The sequence below is a fragment of the Pollachius pollachius genome (genome assembly GCF_949987615.1).
Source record: "Pollachius pollachius genome assembly, chromosome: 15".
Lineage (NCBI taxonomy): Eukaryota > Metazoa > Chordata > Actinopteri > Gadiformes > Gadidae > Pollachius > Pollachius pollachius.
This window is the reverse complement of record NC_136948.1, coordinates 4,387,011-4,410,845: the sequence shown is the minus strand read 5'-3', so window position 1 is coordinate 4,410,845 and position 23,835 is coordinate 4,387,011. Positions and strand designations below refer to the sequence as shown.

General features: G+C 47.9%; 1 protein-coding gene across 7 annotated transcripts; it reads right to left on the bottom strand.

Moving 5' to 3' along the window:
• Window positions 1-126: 126 nt before the first annotated feature.
• On the bottom strand, window positions 127-23,692 carry loxl3b (lysyl oxidase-like 3b). Of its 7 annotated transcripts, none has more exons than XM_079752617.1 (15): window positions 23,460-23,692; window positions 20,691-21,072; window positions 19,248-19,411; window positions 16,440-16,657; window positions 13,108-13,173; window positions 11,139-11,343; window positions 10,448-10,628; window positions 8,508-8,662; window positions 6,428-6,598; window positions 3,844-4,003; window positions 3,226-3,469; window positions 2,696-2,811; window positions 2,267-2,403; window positions 1,468-1,579; window positions 127-967 (listed from the first exon to the last, which is right to left on the bottom strand). In XM_079752617.1, exons 2-15 carry the CDS (start codon window positions 21,061-21,063, stop codon window positions 894-896), a joined length of 2,376 nt encoding a protein of 791 aa, XP_079608743.1. In that variant the 5' UTR covers window positions 21,064-21,072; window positions 23,460-23,692; the 3' UTR covers window positions 127-893. The 7 variants fall into 7 exon arrangements, with proteins under 7 accessions (XP_079608743.1, XP_079608744.1, XP_079608749.1 ...); XM_079752618.1 differs by lacking the exon at window positions 6,428-6,598 and adding an exon at window positions 4,849-5,004; XM_079752623.1 differs by lacking the exon at window positions 13,108-13,173 and adding an exon at window positions 4,849-5,004.
• Between the last annotated feature and the right edge of the window lie 143 nt (window positions 23,693-23,835).

Here is a 23,835-nt window from a genome sequence, read left to right as displayed (position 1 = left end):
CTAGTTTCCTCTGCAACCGCTAGTATCTAACAAAACCAGAATGTATTTAAAAGATATTTTAATGTATGAGACAGAACCAGGGGTTAGAAAATGTTTGGCAGGCTGATGACAAAAAAATCAGTCTGCTTTTTTTTATTCAGGTAAATTTGACTAGATTTGCTTTACATACATGGCATACATTGTCCATGGCTGTTTGTGTTAATTCTTAATATAACATGGCATGCATACAGAGGATGTGATGGCATGTGGGCGAATTTAAGAGATGACAATAGTGCTGATAAACAACCCAGAAATAAATACAAACAGAAAATATGTGTCCTTAAACCATGGGCTTTGGAAAACAATGGCAGCAAATAAAAAGACACAATCCGAAATCGTCAGCCTTCTGGAAGGGAATTTGAGCGTTTGAACAAACTTTTGAATGATAGCTCTTAATCATATTCCTCTTGAGTTGAACTAAACGGGAACAAAGAAAACGACACTACATCTCAACAAATAACATCACAAAGCAGACATCTGCACAGTTAGACAAGGACAAAACACATGTTGTAGGTATTCCTGTCGTTTAACAAAACGTAGCATAAGCTTACGTTGAACTTAAAACTAGCTTAGAAATAGAGTAGCACCCAAATATTCAAGCATAGTAACTCTTTGTAAAAATAAAAATAAAAATTTCCTGATGGATGATGTGAAGTGTCATCGCGTCATCAACCAAAACAACAACCAACCAATCAGAGAGGGGGTGAGGGGCGGGGAATACGGGTCGCAAGGCCAACAAAATGGATTCTTGATGTCAATCTTTCTGACACGTGAGAAGTGTTCTATAAAAATGTATGAACGTAGGTAATAAAAAAATAAAACTAACAACGTGGATGCAGACGGCGAGGTGCGCGTTAAGAGATGTGATTGTTGAGCTGACCCGGGTACTTCTCAAACAGGCGCTCCGCCTCTTCGCTGAAGGCATCGCCTTCACAGGGGAAACAACATACAAATAAATTATTCAAAATGTTGCATTTAAACAATAACTGTAAATCCAGTAAGGGTTGTGTATGGGATGTATGTACCAAATAAATTCTCACATCAAATATCTAACTCTAAGCAACAGTACTTTTAACAGTAGTTGCTTAGTTGAATTGAATTGAATTGAAATTGAATTACGTTGCTTAGAGTTGGACCTTTGATGTAAGTATTTACTTAGTACATACATGGTGGACTGCATTTATATAGCGCTTTTCTAACCAGCGGCCACTCAAAGCGCTTTACAATATTGGCCAACATTCACCCATTCATACACACATTCGGACACTCAGGGTGAGGTGTCTTGCTCAGTGACACCTCAACCCTCCGTGGATCCAACTAGCAACCTTCTGGCTACCAGCCAAACATCTCTGGGCCACACGGTGCCCTTGACATACATCCCATAGTCTGTGTATAGTCTGTGTGTTTTCGTTGTGTGCGTTTGCTTACCGGTGTGGCAGTTGTGCAGCCAGATGCGATGGCCGTCGTATTTACAGTTACACTTCATGGCGTTGTTGGTGAAGTCGCTCTCCGCCACCTCGAAGTTTGGATTTATAACGATCTGAAGGGGCGGGGGAAGAGACAGAGGTATCAGCATCACACAGAGTCACAGAAACAGAGAGACAGGGGAACCTAACCTTTGAGATGAGATCTACTTTAAATCTTCCCAGATGGGATGGGATCAAATATACAGTCAAATAAAATGGCGATAACATTGAATTAATGAAACAACCAACAATATAGAGAAAATCTCTCTCTCTCTCTCTCTCTCTCTCTAATAGGTCTAAAAACACAGTATTAGTTGAGGTATATTTGCAAATTGACCAACCTATTACAGCCTTTACTGTATATATTTTAGATCTGTGTATTTTATTCTGTATATGTGACCTGCCTGGTATTGTAATGACACCTCATTTTTATGTTTAGGTGCAACTGCAATGACCAGTGTTTGTCCCTAGAGGGTGCTGTCTCTCCAGTGGGTTTTCCAAGTTGCTCTTGGCTCTCCTTGAGTCTCTAACTCTGGCAGTGCTGAGGTCTGACACCGACAGGAAGTTTCTACTCAACTTTAGTTTCCCGTTCACTCACTTGTATGTACGCTAGAAAACTCCCCCAAAACATCTGTATCTTGTCTTCCCAACCCTAACCTCCCTATGAATCACAACCTCAATTCCGACGTGATTCCGTAATCCCAAATGTTTGGCGACTGCCTGGTCGGAGGCCTTGACGCTCCCCCGTCCTCGCCCCTTACTTGTAGGATGTAGTTCCCAGGCTTGACGTCTGTGATGTCGATCCACTGGCAGTCGATGTCGTGGCGATACAGATCCCAGCAGCCCACCGTCACGCCCTGCTCCCCGAAGTTGGCGCACTCGTAGCGTTTGGAGATCCCTGGAGAGAGACCCGCTTGTTTATGTATCAGACACAAAACCAAATCTCCTTCCTGGGAACAGCACTGGGAAAAGCTCTACGGAATATTGTCTCCGACGTCATAGTGATGCATGTTTTCAAAGACTGCGTTCAAGAACATTAATGGATCGTTTTGGAGCATTGCATTTCAGAACTTTAAATTCAATTGAATACTGGATAGAGGACTTTAACCTTGACCAAAGTATTGAACTTTGTAAAGTATTTCTCCTGCAGTACTTCAGGCTAAGAGCACTTTCTCTTTGGTTCTCCTGACCTTCGTGGCATTCGCTGTCCTCCAGACAGAAGCTGGCCTTGTGTCCCTCGGCCACCTTGGTCCCATTGGAGGTGAGCAGGTCATAGTGGGTGAAGATGTCCATGCTGTGGTAGTGGCTGCACACCGCAATTCACACAATAGCATCAGAACACACAACAGCTCATCACAGAGGCAGTACTGTACTCTAGAGGTCAGGGTGTTTGAATCCCAGACGAGAGGTTCTGGGTTCCACCCCCGATGTCCACAGTCTACCTGTAGGCACCTTGAGAAAGACTCCGCCTGACCCCTACCTGCTCCTTAATACCATGTATCTAAAATAACGATGGACAGAAGCATTTGCTCAATGATTACAATGTCATTTAAGCCAGTAACTGCTTACAATACAATAAAAAGGCAGCCAAACGTAACCTTTTGTAAACAACCTCAAAACGAAACTGAGTGGAAGTGAATCAGAAAGTAAAAGTGAAAGTGAAAGTGAAACAGAAACTGAAACTGAAACAGAAAGTGCTAGGTGGAGGCGGGGGTCCTACCCGTGGCAGGCGTGCCAGACCCAGGAGTGGCGTCCGGCCTTGGGCCTGAAGTCGGAGCGGCCGATGTTGTGTATCTGGGAGGAGAAGCGCAGCAGGCGGCGGTGGCCGTAGGGCCAGTTGGCGCTGGCCGCCGTCTTGGACAGGCAGTTCTCCTCGGCGGCACAGTACAGCATGTGGAGCGGGCGGTCCTCGATGTAGACCGTCTCCTGGACCAGCGGCGCGTTCAGGACCAGGTCCGAGGCCGCTGGATGGGGGGGGGGGGGGAGAGACATGTTGGGACATGGCGGAGCATTGCGGTGATATGCGGGGCGGTGTATGCGTTGGAAACCATTTGTTTATGTAAGTGGGCAGGAACGTCCGGTAAGGGGTTCGAAACCCAGCGAAATGTCTCTTTGTGTGTGCGTGCATGTGTGTTTCTGTGCAGGTGCATTGAATGTGTCTGTCTTAGTGTGCGTGCGTGTGGGTACTTGTGTGCGTCCGTGTGTGATTGCGAGCGTGTGCGCGCATATGTGGGTACGCATGCGTCCGCGTGTTCGCTCGCGTGCGTGGTATGTATATATGTACGTGTGTGTGTGTGTGCGTACGTTTGTGTGTGTTTATGTGCGTGCGGGTGCTCACACTCGGAGCAGATAACCCCAGCAGCGAACTTGGCGGCGGTCTTCTGGCAGTTGAGCACCTTGTGGTGCTGACACTGGCTCAGGGACATCTCCGCCCCGGTGCACTTCACCCCGCTCATCACCATCTCAGTCACGTTGCTGCTGTCCCAGTACCACGTTTCCTGACCGCCGGACCACCACACACACACACACAGACACACACACACACACACACACACACACAGACACACACACACACACAGACACACAGACACACACACACACAGACACACACACACACACACACACACACAGACACACACACACACACAGAGACACACAGGGAGACGGACAGGGGAAAAGGACAGAGAGACGGACAGAGAGACACACAGAGACACACACAAAGACGAGACACACACAAAGACGAGACGCACACAGAGACACACACAGATAGAGAAACGGACACACGGACACAGAGACACACACAGAGAGATGGACAGAGACACAGACAGATTAACACGCACAGACACACCAGGACAAACATAGATGAGACGCGACAGCTTTAGTGAACATATTTTCACAAGCCAACCATTACTACCCCCTCAACAGGCATGTGACCCCAACTTCCTCTGAAAGAGGCAACAGGTCGTTTTTGAGGTAGCATCCCGAGAAGGCGGACATACACTTTCAACCAATCAGCTTTGAAGCAGTCGGTTTGATTGTGTGGTACCTGATCTTACTATCAAACACTTAGATGAACCCTGGGCCCTCCCTTGCATAGACAAGGTTGGTCACAAGATGGCGCTGGTGAGGATGTCTTACCAAACTGCCATTTAATTGAAATATTACTTTCCCCCAGATTTACTACTAAACATAGACTGTGATAAAAAAAAATAAAGATAAAAACATCAACCAGCTGCACTGAATGACCTTAAACTCAAAAATATCACCCCCCGCCAACAATTACTAACGCCGTAGTTTATCCATCTCTCCACACAGTCCACCTTAATCCGAGCGTCCTACTCACGGTGACAGCGTGCATGGAGTAGCCCAGGCCTAGCTGCCTGCACACTACCATGGCCTCCTTGGTAGTCCAGCCCGCGCTGCACACCGTCCCCCACCGGGGGCCCACCTCTACCTCCACGCGGCCCTCATAATTCGTCCGCCCGCCCACAATCCGCACCTGCAGGCGGGGCCTAGGGGGCGTTAGGGGGGGGGGGGGATCCGGACCGGGACCCACCCTGGACCGCGTTCGTGAGTTCGCACGAAGTACCGCGTTCCGGTTAGTTTAGCCGTGAAAGCGTTGCACGGCGGGTTAGCGGTTATTGGTTATTAGTGCGGGGGTGGGGGGCAGGGTAACGCGTTACAGCGGTATATTACTTTTTTAGCAGTAATAAAGTAATATGACGCGTCTCTCATATCATTCGGGTAGCAGGTACCCGCGTTAAGTGATGCTGTTACCATCAAATGAGGGACAAAATATTTGGGTTTTCTTTGAGCGTGCTTCAAAGATGAGAACCTTACGCCATAATCGATGGCTGATAAGGTGGGGGGGGGGGGGGGGGGGGGGGGCTTCAGGCGTGGGGAGACGGTGCACGGTGACCTCTGAGGTCGTTTGGTGGGAGCTTAGTGGACGCTGGACTCTTCGGCTAATGTAGTTTGGTGATGTTATGACTTTGGCTTGATATTTAAAAGGAGAGCATTACTGTCCAATGGCAGTAATCTGTAATATGTAACAGTTTGAAAGTGCACTGGTTGAGAGGGGGAGCTGCTTGTCTTGTCACTGAGGACCTGGGTGGGGCCCTCAGTGGGTTCCAGGGAAGCGGTCTGCGGTTCCTTCCACGGAGCTGGTTCGTTGTGATTGCGGGGTTGGTGTGTTTAGTCTGACAGTGTGTTACGCTGCTTCCAGCCCCAGCACTGCCAAACCACACATCCGTCTCTGGGTTTAAATTTAGCCAGGGCTGTGGTCCATACTCCCCTTTCATTACCTCCTTCGATGAAGAACATCGAGAGAAAGAACGTTGACCAGCGGGGTGAAAACCTGTTCATCTCGGGTCCCATAATGAGACACTGGGTCAGTGGATCCCTTTCAGTACAGAGGATCTGTGTGATGTCAGCCCAGCCTCCAACGGGCTCCAGTTGTAGCAACCCATACCTAGCTAAAGAAGCTAAGCTAAACTAAGTGTCTGTTACTTACTTTGTTTTGCTTTATTCTGTGTCATATTTTGCTTTAGGTGTTGAAGTTTTGTTCAACTTTGGCTCGGCGAGCCTGTGGAATGACCTTTTATTTGGTGCCCCATTTTCTCATTTAATTTCTTGCGTTAGGGAACTAGGCTTAACCTTTGATTTTCGTTGGAATTAGAAAAACTATTTTTGTTTTACGGTAAGTCTGTTATGTTTATTATTTTGGCCGCGGCTCACCCTGATGTACAGCTTATTTTGGACTTGATATTCTTTTGTTATAATTAACCCTTTTATTTACTTGTGAAACCAAGATTCTTCACAGTTTGAGTTGGTTTTATGTCATCCCCTCCATCCCCTAGCCTAGAGGGTTGTACCAGTGTCACTGCGTGGAGCTATTGGCTTAGCGTGGGTTAGTAACCTACTTTCAGGCCCTGGTTAGCGTAGCCCAGGCCTAGCTGCCTGCAGGCCACAGTGACCTCCTTGCTGCCCCAGCTCTCCCCGCAGATCAAGCCCCAGCTGTGGGTCCGGTTGGGCCCGGGGCCCAGGACCTCCACGCGGCCCTCGTACCGCGTGCGTCCTCCCGTCAGGCGGATCTGCGAGGGGCACAGCGGTGAGTCGGCGGGACGCGGCTAGCATGACGGGGCTAGCGGCTAGCATGACGGGGCTAGCGGCTAGCATGACGGGGCTAGCGGCTAGCATGACGGGGCTCGCGGCTAGCATGACGGGGCTAGCGGCTAGCATGACGGGGCTAGCGGCTAGCATGACGAGGCTAGCGTCGTCGACACACGCAGACGGGCTGGGTTGCTGGCCGTGTAAAATGCTAACCAACGGCTTCAAATTATGCTACATTAGCATCTGAGGATAGCATAATTTTTCAGTCCGAATTTCTGAATACCTTTTTTCCGTATTTCAGGATATTTTTTTCCAATTGTGATGCGTTACTTTTTTAATGTGACATTATTTGCATTGAAATTACAATTTGAAGTGCCTCATATTAGGTTAGAATTATTTGTTTTAGCATTAGCACGAACTGCTGCTTTAATTTGTTGATCAATGGGTAAGAGAGTAATAATCTCTTACTGTACTCTGCCAAGACTGTCCGCGTGTGTCAATGGGAGGCATGAAAGGCATGGGCTAGCAACATGTGGACCTGTTTCCAGCCATGCATTTCATCAGAAGCATGTTAGGGTAGCCGCAACAAAAACAATCATGTATCAGCCCCAAAACATATACACACGGTATTGGAGATTTACAACATTTGGTAATGTTGTAAATAAACCTAAGTAAACCTATGCAATGGTAAGTATGTTAACAGTTGGGAAGACCAGAAAGTTAATTTATAGTTAATATTATAAGATGCAGTAAGGGTTACCATGGTGAGGTTAGAGACAGTGACGCTGAAGTGGAGCTTGAAGACAGAATAGAGAGAGGTAGATTGTATATGTTGTGATCAGTGTTAATCGCTCAATCGGGTCTCAAGGGGAGGGAAAACATCTGAATATATGAAGTATATAATGATATATATATACATCTTATATACTGGGGTTAGAAATACTTTGCTCAGTATATATTGCTCAGCGCTTTTCTAATATGACAGAGAAATATCAACCAAACTACTTTCATAACGTTGGATTAACATTGTGTTGAGTTTACTGGTAACATTTGATCAATGAGATAGAATTATCCAAGAATACAGGAATAATATCGCAATCTGCCCGATGACGCCTCCGAATAATTTTTCCAGCAAACCTTCGTTAAAGGTAAACCGTCGCGCTGGACTATAGTCTAAAATAATATGATATATAATATTAAATAATTCAAGAGAGTTCTGCTTCACACTGGTGTTGTGAAAAGAAACAGGGTCTCCGTTTCCTCGAGCAAACACGGAAAAGTCGGACCAGTGACGACAACGGTCCGACTTTTTCAGCGGGAACGGAGTGGATGTTTCAGACTGCATTAGGGCTGAACGATTAATCAAATTCAAACCGACATTGCGATCTAATAGAATGCGATTTGCAAATCCCAAGGACTTTGACAATTCTTTTATTTTTATTTCTTGCTGTTATTGACTGGAGATCAGTAAAATTTGTATTTATTTTCCTTTAACAATTCAATAGATAAATAAAGATGTTATAATATCAATTCATGCATCAATTCATCTCAACACATAGGCCTGGCCTAAAGGAAAAAGCAGTATATGTTGACCGCTTCCAATGTTGTGTTGATCAGACCATAGAATGATTTATTGCTGGTTTAGTGAATAATACGGAACATAAGGAACTTTAAAAATAAAAATCGCACACTAAATCGCGAGCGCAATATTGGTCGAAATAATCGCAACTCGATTATTTCCCCACATCGTTCAGCCCTAGACTGCATTTTGATTCACAACACGCCCCCTCTCCCAGACTTTCTGGGGGTCCCCCCCCCCTCCCCCCAAGGTAAGATGGGCGCGGGGCCCGACAGACAGGGGAGGAGGGGGTAGGAAGGAGAGGGTCTGACCGAGTCCTCCAGGCCCATGTAGGGCACGTGGCATCGCACGGCCGCGTCCTCCGTGTGGCTGCAGTCCTCCTTGGTGACGTTCTTAAAGGGACAGGCCCACAGGCTGCGCTCCAGGCCAGTGCAGCGCACCTCGTTCATGTGGATGGGGCCCATGCCTACACACACACACACACACACACACACACACACACACACACACATAAATACACACATATACATATACATGCACACACACACATACACATATACACACACATACACATATGCATACACATTCACACACACACACAAACCAACAAGCATACACAGGTAGAACGGAAAATTGACAGACACACACACACACACACACACACACAGAAAAATAAACAGGAAGGGAGGCAGATTAGGAAACTAATTTTCCGCGGTTTTGCATACTAAAAGATCTTTGCTGTCCTTAAAGGACATCTGAGGAATCTACTGAGGCTTTTTATGTGAAAAATGTAAAAAGCTTTCCTGTGGTGTGTGACATCACTTGAGGAATGCCCTCTGCTCAAAGACAGTCTGTGATCGAAACTCTTAGACTCACACACATGCGCACGCGCACCAACACACACACACACACACACACTCATGTACACACAGACATATGTACACACACACTTAACGGTAGCTTTCTGAAAAATCTCCTCAGACAAATTACTTTTCCACTCTGGATCCTCAGTCAGATTAGTCAATAGGAGTATGTGTGTGTTTCTCTGTACGTGTTCGGCTGTGTATTTGTGTGTGTGGTGCCTTGATCCCACACACTAGTCTAAACAACGCTGAGAACTTTCGGCCAAAACGTAATCACAGCGAGTGTGAAGGTTGAGGCGCAGTGTAAAGCTGCTCACGACCCTCTCCCACTCTGCGCCACACATTCCTCCCATTCCCGGGAAACCTCCTCCGCTAAGGTTCAACTCTCCCATCCTCCCTCAGGTATTAAAGCCCTTAATGGCGGATGACCTCCGAGATTAGACCCTGGCTCCTGCGTCATGTCACCGCGGTAACGACTGACGGCTCCACAATGGGAGCAGTCAGAGCGTCTGTAGTCTGACGCCAGCGACAGTGGTCGAAGCAATGGGAAGTGAATACACTCACTTGTTGGCTTGCGTCCTCGCTCATGTTTGGCAACTTTCCCTTGCGATTTCCTCCACAAAGCCCGCTGAAAAATGTAGCGCGAGTGGACATTGGAATGTCATGGTTTTCACTTTGTTTTGGGACGGACAGCGTAACATTCCAGCACGTACTCGAACCTGATCTGCTTTCAGGGTCAGACGTAGACAGCATATGCTACCACTCAATTATTTACAATCCGGATTCATAAAACCCCTCTGATGCCCTCACATCCAGCGCTATTTGTAAATACAACTTGTTACAGAAACAGAATGCTATGACTGCTGGAATAGTTAATACAACCCCAATGAAAACCATCCATGATGACTAACCTTGGGTTTCTGATTCCTATGTAACTCTGTCCAGCCGGTTTTCCTCAGCCACTAGGTCGTGCGTTGGAATAAAGTTTGTTTTTGTAGCTTCTACTGTTATTGTCCTCAGCCTCACCTGACGACATTTCGGACGAAAGCGTCGGCTAAACGTCTCAATGTGAATGTAAAGGCTTAGTTATGGTTCCGCGTTGACGCAACGCAATGACCACGCAGTCACTTCGACGCATTCGTGAACCAGTTATGGTTCTGCATCGGGTTTACGTTAGCGGACCAATCACAGCCCTTGCTGCCGCGTCGCCTCAACGCAATGTTACACTCATTGGGAGGCGCACGCCCTTGCGGTGGACTCAAGGAGGGTCCTAATGGGTCCGTAAACCCCCTTGGGTTGCGCCATAATAAAAGCTTAAAGCATCGGGAAAAAAATAAAGAGTTCTCATTTTTAATGTGTGTGTGTGGCGCGGGCGGGGGGGCCCTGACCTTGTCCCATGCGGGCCCCCGTGAGGGCCTCCTTGGCGCTGCCGAAGCCCAGCTCCCTGCACACCACGCTGGCGGACTGCAGGCTCCAGCGGTCGTCGCACACCGTCCCCCACTGGCTGTTCTTCAGGACCTCCACGCGGCCCTCCCCCACCCGGGCCCCCCCCTTCAGCCGCACGTTGGCCTGGAGAGGGGCGCAGAGCACAGCGCTAGCAGGTTAGCATCCGGGGCTAGCAGGTCAGCGCCAGAGGCTGGCATGTTAGCATCAGGGGCTAGCAGGTCAGCACCAGAGGCTGGCATGTTAGCACCAGAGGCTGGCATGTTAGCATCAGAGGCTAGCAGGTTAGCACCAGAGGCTGGCATGTTAGCATCAGGGGCTAGCAGGTAAACACCAGAGGCTGGCATGTTAGCATCAGAGGCTAGCAGGTTAGCATCAGGGGCTAGCCGGTTAGCATCAGAGACTAGCAGGGCAGCATCCGGGACAGGCAGGTTAGCATCAGAGACCAGCAGGTTAGCATCAGGGGCTAGCAGGTTAGCATCAGAGACTAGCAGGGCAGCATCCGGGACAGGCAGGTTAGCAGCAGAGACCAGCAGGTTAGCATCAGGGACTAGCAGGTCAGCATCCGGGACTAGCCGGTTAGCATCAGAGGCTAGCAGGTTAGCATCAGGGACTAGCTGGTTAGCGCCCGCTCACCGAGATCTTGAGCTTCTTCTTGGCGTTGCTGTGGAGGATGAAGAGCGGCCCGGGCATGCAGCTGACCACGGCGGGCATGCCCCCCCGGCAGGCCGTGGCGTTGGGCCGGCTGAACTCCAGTGGGCAGGCGGCCAGGTGCACCTCCGTGCCCGTGCACGCCACAGAGTGCACCAGGAAGTGGTGCTTCTGCCGCTCCAGGGACAGCCTGTGGGGGTAAAGGTCAGGGTTAGGGTAAGGGTAAAGGGCTTATTATGGTTCCACGTCGACGCAACGCAAGGACCACGCAGAACCTGTTTTGGTTCTGCGTCGGCTTTTAATTAGCGGACCAATCACAGCCCTTGCTGCTGCGTAGCCTCGACTCAACGTTGCAGTTTTTGGGAGGCGCACGTCAGGCCCTTGCAGTGGACGCAAGGAGGGTCCGCAAGGACGTAATGGGTCCATAAACCGCCTCGCGTTGCGTCGACTTTGAACCATAATCAGCCCTTTAGGGTAATAAAGCTGATAGCAAATTACTGTACAAGAACATAAACAACAACAAATACCCACAAATAAAAATACGCAGCAAACGGCAGCAGCCATTCACTACAAAACCCCATGAGCGATTTTAAACATTGTAATAAACCTTGTTGAACGGTTAAGGTGATGACACTGAAAACCTGCTGAGAGTGAACTACATGATGCTGTTGCATCATGGTTTCACAGCGGCTGGTTAAAAGAAAAATTTGCATGGAACAAATGTACCCTGACGGGTCATTTGTCCTCCGATTACCTTTTGCCAGAGACGCTGGGTTTAGATTTAGTGTTAGCTTTAGCTTTAGCTTTGGTTGGTTGCCTGCAATGTAAACAGTGGTTAGAGGCAATGAACACAAGATCAGATTATGTTGTCAGATGTCTTCACTTGCAAATAAATACACTTGATGATGTTAAAGATGGATGTAGAAAAGTTTTTTTCTCTGAATTTATGAATAAAGGAAGAAATCTATTCAAGTTACTTATTTTGACGATGTAATGCAGTAATTCGCATTACTTGTTTGGTTATACGTTTATATGGTTTTATGGAACATCAGTATAATCATTATAGTGAATAGTACTTTACATGTAACATGAATATCAATTACATGTTTAATCACATATCTAGGAGTAGTAATACTATTTTATTCTAGTATTACACAATAAAATGACAACAGCAATGCTTTCTTCTGAATGGCTCTCCTTGTTGCTGTCTGGAATGTAGAGCCATCTAACATCCCATAATATTGTTGCACACAAAGCATCCCCTGTAACCACTGTACCCGCAACCATTTTACCATACCATTTAAATATTGTTCTCTAATCGATAATTTAGCCAATGTGCCGTTTTTGTCTCATGGGACAGTCTCCTATACTTGTGGGCTTGGTACATGACCGCATACTTGTGTGCATTCCTTGTATAATACCCCTGATGGTCTGAGCTCATCCGTGTACAGCTAACAGGGCAGAGAATTCAAGGCTGTTGTGTTTTTATTGGAAGGAATCAATCCTGGAAAAACATTTTGTCCCGGCCAGACAAACCAGGCTCACATCTGTCGCATCACAAGGAGTTTAACCGAGGCCAAATCATCAAACTAGTCACGGAAAAAGATCCACTTCCGCACTTAGTTCAAGTTGTGATAATAAATCATAAATTTATTGCACTCTGTGATTGATATTAGCCTTTTGTTATTCTTCTGGAAAGTTACAGGCCAATATAACATTATCAAATCTGTTGGTGTTTGTCCTGGCCAGGAAATGTGTTCAAGGAAGAAAGCAGCGACAACACCAGGCTACGAGGAGACTACAGCTACAAACTATAATGATCAACAGAAAGGGCTAAAGGGTTTCCACACATGCAGAGAAACCCGCCTAGAAACTAGCTAGCGACAGGAGCTAAGCTACGTGTCCGGGAACCCACTGTCTCAATGGGACGGTGGGTTAGCCCGCTAGTGGATACCTTGCACTGGCTGTCCCGTTAACCTTTGGCTTGGAGACTTTCACCGCTGCCCTCTTTATGATCGTTCTGCAACAGTCAAACAGCCCCAGAACATCACACACAGCAGAGTACAGCACAGTCGAATCCCAGACAGCCCACACACAAACTCACACAGTTCATAGTACAGTACAGGACTCGAGGCTTTACACAGGAAACTGGCTTGTATGCGGCCAGCCAAGAAACACACGCACACGTACATCTACACATCAGGTTGTCGATGGGTCATTGCTAATCTTCTGCTAGACGCTGTCGTGATAATGTGAGACTGGGATTATGGAGGCTGTACAAAGAAAACAAACCGGCCTTGGCGTCCTGTCATAGGGTTCACCGAGACAGCCCGGCGTGTGGACAGAGAGGCGAGCCGGAGTGCGTTCCTGTCTGGACAGGAAGTGGCACTGGTGAGGGTAAACAGCGCGCTGCTGGGCGGCCATTAGAGTGGAGAGCATACATTCTTCATGAGCGGTATGCACACGCGGTAATGCTTCACACAGCTGCGACAGACACTCTTTATGTCTGTGGAAACCATGTCTTCCATCTCTCTTAGACTGAGTTCTTCTGAGTTCTTCTGTGATCGGCTGAGTGGGTTGTATCCATGACTGGCAAGTCAAAACTCTGGATATTTTGGTTGGTTGTGATTATAAATATTAGATTATGTTGTGTTTTTTTCACGAGAACCCACACAACCACCGTCCTTCTAGCTTATTAAAACAAGGGAAGTTTATGGGAGGTTAGACAATTTGGGTTTTGGCTCGGATTCTGTCTTAGAGTTTGCTGTCTGGCCTGTCTTTCATAACGTGAAGACTGGTTCATTCACTGTCGCTATGGTCCATCTGCCATCTTTTCGACGGAGGAAACGATGGAAAACAAACACAACATATTCAGCAGCGCTTGCCAATTACCAGCCAGTGGCACAGTAATCTGAATGCAGGAATTGTGTCTGGTCAATTTTTAAATGGCCCCTATTTTTCCAACTGGTCTGATGATCATTAGTCAACCAACACCACACCTGGTGGTCCATGACGGGCTCTTTATTTTTCAACAAAATGAAACCATGGACCTCAGAGTTCCCGCTGGGTGTGCTGACAGAAGAGGAACAGTCCTGCTATTGATGCTTTCTCTGTTTCTTCAGTCCCCCGCTACAACCAGTACGATCTGGAAATGCCAACCTCCATTCCTACACCCATCCCTCTCCTCCTCCACCTCCTCTTCCATCTGTTCCTCTCCCCGTCCCTGCCTCCTCCTATCCTTCTCTCCACCTCTCTCCGTCCCTCCCTGCTCCTCCTCCACCTCCTCTTCCGCAGTATTCCGGCGGTTTTCCATCCGGTCCTCACCTTCACACGCAACTGAGAAAGCCCATGTTTCCCCTCGTACTGCTGTGAAGAGAGGAGCTGGGGGGGGGGGGGGGGGGGGAGGAGGAGGAGCCGGGGTAGAGACGGAGAGAGAGGAGAGGCTGTGGAGAGGAGAGGGAGGATGCAAGGAAAGGTGGGAGGTATACAGGGAATCTGAGGAGGGAAGGAGAGAGAGTTCAGAAGAGGTTGCGAGTGATCTTAGCTACATCTAGCATGTGTTGGTCCCATGTGTAGCATGTGCTCTTAGCTACATCTAGCATGTGTTGCTCCTAGCCACATCTAGCATGTGTAGCATGTGTTGCTCTTAGCTAACTATAGGCTGCCTGTGGCTGTGGTTCAACCTCTGCCACATCTTGGCCAGAAATGTGGAAAAAGACCGCATTCGAAGAAATCTGAATCCACAACACATAACCTTATCTTGTAACGTTCGAATGAGCCTGAGACGATGAGAAATATCTGTTTAAATCAGAAAACAGTGGAGTAACCTTTCTCATTATACGTTTTCAAAAACAAAAATGATGCGCATGAATGCAATCTCTCATGTTGATAATATATATGTATAATAATATTAAATGGACTCAAATGTAAATAATGTAATGTGAGATCTCGCCATTGTTTCCTACTCCTACGCTTCAGGCTTCTCTCAAAGCCGGTGACTCACAGTGTGGTGTTGAATGTCTAGACTTCCCCAAACCAATTTGGGAGGTTGTGTGTTCAGGACTCGTCCAAAGAGCAACACCACCAAAGGGACGGCAGCACTCAGCGCAATTGTTGTTTCTGATTGGCCTTCGTTTGTGCCAGATGACGTAACTGACAAATGACGACACCTGGGAACAATTCAAGCCAATCGGAAATGACCTCTGCAAAAACCTGTGTTAGGAGATTAGTATATAGCTCAGCTGTGGCCTGTACCAACTAGACTGCTGCTCCGTCCAGCCGACATCTGGTAACTCCCACGTGTGATGTCACTAATGGGTAGAGTTGTTTTCCGATACCGATATAAGCATCGGAAATTCATCCAATACTGCCTACTACACAGGCAAAGATCATTTCAAACGCGTGCAGTGTTATTCTGCGTTCGGGAAGATGAGGGGGGATGGCATCCCCCTTTGGAATTAAAATGATCAAAATCCCCCTTCTGAAACAGCCATCCCCCCTTCCCATCCCCTGTTATTTTATCAATTAACGTGGAAATATTACCGCTATTTCATTATAGTGGTTTCCTTTTTCAATTCGGCGCAACGTTACTTTTCCCAGGGACAGATTTGACAGCGACACTGCATTCTCGGGCAGCATGCTATTGCACAAGCACGCAGGCACGCTTGCTGCGCGCCTGCGTACTTGCGCAATAGTGCCTTCACAAGCTCTCGTTCCACACCGTACGAGACAGACACTGGTAGCGTGACGCTGTCTCTGCATCTCAGACATCGCTTCTGCAGACAACTCTGTCCCCTTTTCTCCCTTTCATTCCAACCCGTGGGCAACGCTAGTCTCCCTTCTCTGCCGAATGCATTTTTGAAAAAAAGAATAAGAATCAGTTTTTAAAATCCTTAAAAGTGATGCATGTGATGCGTCCGATGAGCTGCGTTTTTGGGGATAAAATAAGAGCGATGACTACTGTCATCGCTCTTATTTTATCCCAAAAAATATATTATAATATAATAATAATACTACTACTAATAATAATAATTATCACACCGTTGGTCTCCCACCATATGCGCTGTTATCAGCACAAATAATCTGTCCCTAAAAGTTAAAAGCCACCATCCCCCCTGGCTTTTTTTTTTACAACTCGACCGCTGTGTTTCGGTATATACTCGGTATCGGCCGATACTCAAGTTCAGGAATCAGTATCAGAAAGGAACAAATGGCACCGGAACATCAACATGGCGCTTTATAGTTGTTTAAATCGTTTTGTAAACATGTCGCCCCACGGCCGCTTACTTGTAGAACTTCTTGTTGACCTTTCTCTCGTGGGGGAACCCCAGCATCCCGCACACCACCCGTGTGTTCTTGGGGGTCCAGCCCAGGTCGCAGACCTGGGACCAGCTGTCCTTGTGCTTCACCTCAAGCACGCCCTCCGTCACGGGCATCCGCTTTTTGGCTCCGCCCACCACCACTCGCAGCCGCACCTCCTCCACCTTGTTCTCGTCCACGTGGGCCTGTGGGCGGAGGTGACGGAGGGGGAACACGCAATGTTTCTCTGTTTTTAAATTGATTTACATTTTGGGGGATTTTGCTGACGCTTTTATCCGAAAGCGACTCACGACCATTCATTCACACACCGACAGCGAGTCAACCCTACAGGGCGACAGCCAGCTGGTCGGGAGCAGTGAGGGTGAGGCGTCTTGCTCAGGGGCACCTCCATACTCGAGCCGGGGATCGAACTAGCAACCTTCCAGTTACAAATCAACTCCCTCCCCCTCCTGAGCTACTGTCGCCACCTTAACCACATCCGTGTTCGGTCAGAAGGTTGTGGGTTCGAAACCCCGATCCTTGAGCAACACGGCCGAACCCCACCTGCTCAGTACTGACCTGGGTCTAGAAGGGGATTCACTGTAGGCTGCTTTGGACTCAATGTGTATAAAATATTAGGTAACAAAAGTCTTTGGCTGGAGGAATAACGACCCTGAAACTGACCAAGTGTCCTACCCAATAACAAATAAATGATCTCAATAAATAAATAAATGTCCATAAAGAAACTACACTCAGCTATAATAGGTTATTATGTTTGGGAAATGGAGGCCCCAATCTGAGAGGGAGAGTGTTGACCAAATCACCTCCACACACATGATGAGCAAAGCACATTTACGACCTGATCCCGTCATCTCTGTAACACATTTAAATTCCTCTGAATGACTGGAGCAGACAGGGGGATGAGTCATGGCCTCTCTCTCTCTCTCTCTCTCTCTCTCTCTCTCTCTCTCTCTCTCTCTCTCTCTCTCTCTCTCTCCGTCTCCCTCTCCCTCTCCCTCTCTCTCTCTCCCTCTGCAGTAAATCACCTCGGTCGGGGTTCAGCGGAGAGACTCTGGCAGGCGTGTGTCAGTGATCCCCGCCTTGACACCACATTTGTTTGGAAGTTCGCTCCCGAGGGACAAACGGAACACCAACCAGAAATACAGATTGTGAAATGTTTTCCTCTTTCTTCCGTCTCTCTCTGGTCCTCACCACATGAGGCGTGTGTGAGATAACTGAAAGCAGGTGAGCTCAGCACGTAGTCTGAGGGCCTGGCTCCCAGGCTCAGCCCGTCCCCCTGTGGTCCATAGGTCTAGGGGATCGCAAGGCAAGGCTTCTAAAACGGTACATAGGAACCGGGTTCGAGCCCCGATACCCACAGTCTGAGGTGTTTGTGCCCCAGAGCAGGACGCCAGACCCAACCTGCTCCTTATAGGTGACATATTATACCGCCAGGTGCGAATGTGATTAGCCGTTACAAGCCGCTTTGGGAATCGGCCTCTTCTGACACCACAAGTGGGCGTGTCCACCTAGATGTGTGCTGGATAGATGAGCAATGTTTGCTTCAGTCCACTGGGTAGGCTGGTAGACTGATCTATCCAGCGTGCATCTAGGTGGACACGCACACTTTTGATGTCAGAAGAGGCTGACTTTCAAAACGGCTTCTAATGGCTAATAACACGCTCACCTGGTGGTATAATATGTCACCTTTAAGGACATCTGAATGATCTGTATTTCAGACGTAGGGCATTCTCGAGTCACTTTGGTAAACGCATCTCCTAATTATAAAGGATGGGGCCTTCATAGTCCCAGACGGGAAATACAGAACGGTAGATCATTCATTTGTTCAATGACAGAAACTTGAAGTGTTGTTTTTATGCCAAACGTTTCGGTGCTGCTGTGTCGCTACCTTCCTTAAAGTATGACTGACACCATGTCCCTTCAGTAGCTAGCTACTGTAGCTAAATGCCACACATGAACACGTAGCCAGTAAGGACCTGCTGTGTTAACTGGTTCCAGGCCCTGCTGTCTGTATGTTGAGCCCTAGCCGGGAGCGACCTAAGGAGCGTGGTAGATGCCGAACACATGGGTGGTCGTGCAGTCTATTGGCTGCGGGGCAGGGAGTATAACGTATAACGACTTCCAGGCTTAACTTCTCTCTGAAACCATCGCTCCCACTGCGTCCCAGTGGGGGGGCGGAGCTGAGGTAACCTCACAGTCGTCATGCATTACTACAACAGTAAATGGACATGCTGTTTACATACGCTTCCTCAGTCATCATACTTTACTGCTGCTAATAAACACGCTGTTTACAAACGTTCACCTCATACTGCAGCGAATGAACACGCTGTTTACAAACGTTCACCTCATACTGCAGCGAATGAACACGCTGTTTACAAACGTTCACCTCATACTACAGCGAATGAACACGCTGTTTACAAACGTTCACCTCATACTGTAGCGAATGAACACGCTGTTTACAAACGTTCACCTCATACTGCAGCGAATGAACACGCTGTTTACAAACGTTCACCTCATACTACAGCGAATGAACACGCTGTTTACATACGCTCTTTTAAAGTCTGCTTATGGTTCCACGTCAACGCTGGTTTTGGTTTTGGTTCTGCGTCGGGTTTAAGTGAGCAGACCAATCACAGCCCTTGCTGCAGCGTTGCCTCGACGCAAGGTAGCAATTTTTGGAAGCCTTTAGTCTTCACACTACAGCGAATGAACACACTGTTTTCATACGCTCTCTTATTCATCACACTACAGCTAATGAACACGGTGGCTACGTACGTCGATGACGTTGGAGTCCACGAAGCCGGGGATCCTCTCGTCCTTGCAGACCACGCCGGCGTCCTCGTCGTGGGTGCAGTCGCTGCTGCCCCAGCCGCGAGACTTGCAGGCGTCGATGCTCTTCTCGCCGCCATTACACAGCACGTTGTCCAGCCAGATCTTCCCTGAGCACCAGAGAAAGAGAGACCACCGGTCAGCTTACAAAGCCCCATCCAAAGGGGTGGAGGTCCAGCTCCAGCGGGGGCCTCAGCTCTGGTCAAAGACCTATGTCATGTGGCAACAAAGGTCAGGTCATAGGTTGTGATACCCTCAACTAACCGACACCATGATATAACTTTTTTTTTCTGGCAATACTTTTAAGTTGACTAGTACTAGTTATAATTGAATAATAGTCAGACTTCTCCCCCTTTTTCTTTTTTTTCTCGATTCCTATATTCCTGATTCCTATAGCTCGTCTGCACATAGTCCAGCTGGTCATTTTGAACTTGATACCGGACTTTCATACAGCACTTTTGTATCTTGTCCAATGTTTAATTAGTGGAGTAGCATGCCTTGACGTTTTTTAAAAAGCATCTGCTAAATGAAAAATGTGATGTCAATTGATTGGCTTTGGTTTTTTGTCATAAACCTAGTTGTAAAAACCAAAATAACAAATACAAGCAGTCCAACTATCGTATAACTGATACCAACCTACTACAACATGGTCGTGAACGGAGACATGAATTTAAAGGAGACATATTATGGTGTTTTCCCAACAAGTAAACTCCAAAAAACATGTTTTTGAAGCAATTTGCTGGAAATCGCCTACCGCTATTCCCCTCTGTTTCAGTCCCTTCAGAATGCGCTGTTTCTGGTGTCTGTAGCTTTAATGCAAATGAGCTGCTGCCCATTGACCAACGAGCTGTTAGACTGAACCACAGCATGGAGGAGAAGGGATTGTTGCCGTTTGCGGACTCCTGGAGCTCTATATCTATATAATATAATATAATATAATAATATTATTATTATTTATGGGTAGCTGCCGCCGAGTTCGCCCGCCGGAGCTGCTCGTCCGCTGGTCCACAAAATCATAGCTATGCTCTGATTGGAGGGGAGTGGTTAAGTGGGAGGTAATATTCAACTGTGCCCCCTTCCTACGTAGGAGGGGGCGCCGAAACTGACTCGCTCGTTTGGTAACTGTAGGCGGGGTACTTTCAGAAATGCATATCTCACTCAAAAAATCATGTACAGACTTTTTTCAAAAATTGTATGCGCGTGGGAGCACCAGAGACCCAAAACAACACCCCAGATCCCAGGAAAAGTGTTGTTTTCATATTATGTCCCCTTTAAACCGCGTTCAGACTGCAGTTGCGTCTTGTGACCAGAGAGGGCGCCAACGCGCCACCGCCGTCTTGTGCGTCAGGAACAGGAGAGCAGTAGTAGGCAGACCCGGTCGGCTCTCACCTTGGCCCTTGCCGTACTTGGCGCTGTGGGCCCACCCCGTGGCGGAAACGAAGCCCAGCTGGCGGCACAGCACCTGGGCGTTGGCCAGGGAGAAGTCGTCGTCGCAGATGGTGCCCCACTCGCCCCGGTAGAAGACCTCGATGCGCCCCTCGTTGTGCTTGCGGGGGTACCCCACCAGGCGGAACTTGAGGCGGTCGCCCTGGGCGACCGCCGAGGGGGAGGGCTTGGCCGGGGTGGGGGCCGGGGGCGTGGTCACCGGCGGGGGCGTGGGCGTGGTCCTGGTCTTGGGCGTGGTCTGGGCGAGGGTGCAGGTGGACAGCCACAGCACCAACAGGAGGGTGGCGGGGGACGGCCGCTGGCTGTGGGGGGGCATGGCTGGAGGCTAGACGGGGGGGGGGGGGGGGGGGGGACATGGGGTCAGAGGTCAGAGGTCAAAGGTCAGATTGTGGGGTCATTGGTTTGGAACGATGTGAAATGGAAAGTGACCGTGTTTACCTTGTTGGAAAATATTTGTGCTTACATTATGTTGTAACTGTTTAAACTCGGTGAACCAACCGACCCCAATTCAGTTTTTATGTCGCAAGCCAAACTCCCCTTTTATGCAGACGTGTTGAGCATCCCTGTGAGTGGACAAGACAACAGGAGCCTACCGACCGATAACAACCAATTATCAAACCAAACCAACCAATCACATCACTGCGGGGGACTAGGAGGGGCGGGCTCTAACCTATAGTGACATCGCACGCACAGTCGGCCCAGCGAGCCGTACCAACTGGTCGGCTGAGGGTCCACCATCACACACCCGGTGCATGAAACGAGTCCTTAACTAAGGCTTATTATAACCCTCTCAAACAACAGAAGAAACCAGAACAGAGTCATCATGGACAGGACTAGACGGTGTTTATCCCAGATGGGACATTTTAACCACCCGAACGCACTTCAACACCAGATTGGTGAATTACATTAATGTCAAGATATTCCAATTCCATGAATACAATTTGAATAACCTTAGCGTATTCACCCAGCACTAGATTACTACATTTGGTAGGTTAAGATATTAGAATAAGGTTACGGTTATTCCAGTTGTATTAATATAACTGGAATAAGGTTAAGGTTAAGGTTAGGTTATTCCCGTTTTAATATAACTGGAATAAGGTTAAGGTTCTTCCAGGGGTATTAATAGAACTAGAATAAGGTTAAGGTTCTTCCAGGTGTATTAATAGAACTGGAAAAGAGTTAAGGTTAGGTTAACGTTCTTGTAGGTGTATTAATAGAACTAGAATAAGGTTAAGGTTCTTCCAGGTGTATTAATAGAACTAGAATAAGGTTAAGGTTAATCCAACTGGGTTAAGGTTAAGGTTATTCCAGTTCCATTCAGCGTTGTCTCAAATAACAGGCTGCAGGGTGATGGACCTGCTCGTCCAATCAGGTCACAGACGGGAGACTGCTTCAGAGCCGCACGTCTGCAGTGGCGGACTGATGTGAAACATCTGGCCAGCTGTTCACCGGACGATGCGGGGAAAGACTACCCCGAGATTTAAAGACACAGAGGCACTTAGTGGGCCAAAACAAATGTAATTCAATCCAAAACATTTTGTGTGTGTGTGTGTGTGTGTGTGTGTTTGTGTGTGTGTGTGTGTGTGCGTGTGTGTGTGCGTGTGTGGCCACGTGATCGGCCTCTATAGTAGTGTACTTGTCATTGACCTTATCCAACGGGGTTAAAACATTTCAAGGCTGCTTCTGTGGACCCATTTAGACCTTTTAGTGTTTGCTGCTAAATATCCATTTTTAACGTGCCTGTGCATCATGACTAGGTTGCCTAGGGCGGCCATATAGACCTGCTATTGATACCTCGAAAGCAATGGAACCGAGGCCTCCATCTCTGAGCTTGAAGGGCCCCACTGGATCCTGGAGCCACACATACAGTAGTGTGTGTGGGGTTGTAGAAGACCGCAGGTTAAAACGCTCCCGAGTCCAGGCTCACGGGGACGCGCATGCGCACGCCTCACTCACACATCTGGGCAGTTTTCCCCTCACGGAAAGACATGGATTACCTTCCTCGGCGTGACGGAGTACCTGAATGGCTGTCTTTAATTAAAAACGGTCATTTTAGATCAAACCTCGGCAAGCACATGGCAGGGATGGACGTGACTAAACCGGGATGGTTGAATTCATAAGATAACACCTTATTATTATTAACCTTCTGAAACTATCTTCTGGGTGGGTTTTAAATGGAATTCCACTGAGGCATTACATCACCTCAGAATCTAAGTCAAGTAACCTGTAAAGTGGAAGTTATAAAGTAAAATAGTTTTGTCATAAGACTTTTCATTTCAATAGTTCAAACTCCTGGCATCAAAATTGGACAAGCGATCCGAAAGTCTCATAAAACGGATGATTGGTTATGAAACCTTCATTGGTTATGAAACCACGAGGACCGGGGTTCACCGTGCATCCCATCCATATCCCTAGGGTTACACAACGGATCCACGAGGCTCTCTAAACCTCTCCAAAACCTCCAAGAAGTTTCAAGCACACAGCGTAGAGTGGAGGATCCAATGAGGTGTCAACGTCAACCTTATCTAACCTTATCCACATTTAAATTTGACATTATTCCTTTACTTCATCATCATCTCTCAACAATTTAAACAAAGAGCTTCGGAAGACCTTCACCTCCCCCCCCCCCCCTTCCCGTTATCCACTCGATCCCATCCCGCACCCGTCCAATATCTCCTAAAGTAATTTAGCTCGTCTGGTTGGATCTCGTACCTTATTGTTTTCCCCACCAGAAGAGACGGCCAGTGGACTCCGATGCAGCCGATGTGGTGCAGTCTAATTATCGGGACTTTTACGACGCCCGACGCCTCTTGAGGGACAGCAGATATTCCACACTTTCGCTAATTCATGTTTCAATCACAGGGGGGGTTAATTTGTGGTTCAGAGGACCACCGAACAGCCAATTACCGCCTTTCACTTTCTCCGTCTGCAAATTGCCAGCTGTACACCGCTGGCCGGGAGGGGGAGGAGGAGGTGGGCGGGAGGGCCAGAGGAGGAGTGGACCTCGGCGCGACTTGAAGGGGGCTGGATGTTGCCCTGGCTCGGACACTGGCTCTTTCATCGTGTGCTGGAAGTTACTATGTAAAGT

Excerpts from the sequence above, each read along its gene's own strand:
- loxl3b (XM_079752623.1), bottom strand. The coding sequence starts at position 21,063 with ATGCCCCCCCACAGCCAGCGGCCGTCCCCCGCCACCCTCCTGTTGGTG. Across the intron at positions 11,344-16,439 it reads GTCAACAAGAAGTTCTACAA|GCTGTCCCTGGAGCGGCAGA; the intron begins GTAAGCGGCCGT and ends TTACCCCCACAG. Across the intron at positions 10,629-11,138 it reads AGAAGAAGCTCAAGATCTCG|GCCAACGTGCGGCTGAAGGG; the intron begins GTGAGCGGGCGC and ends GCCCCTCTCCAG.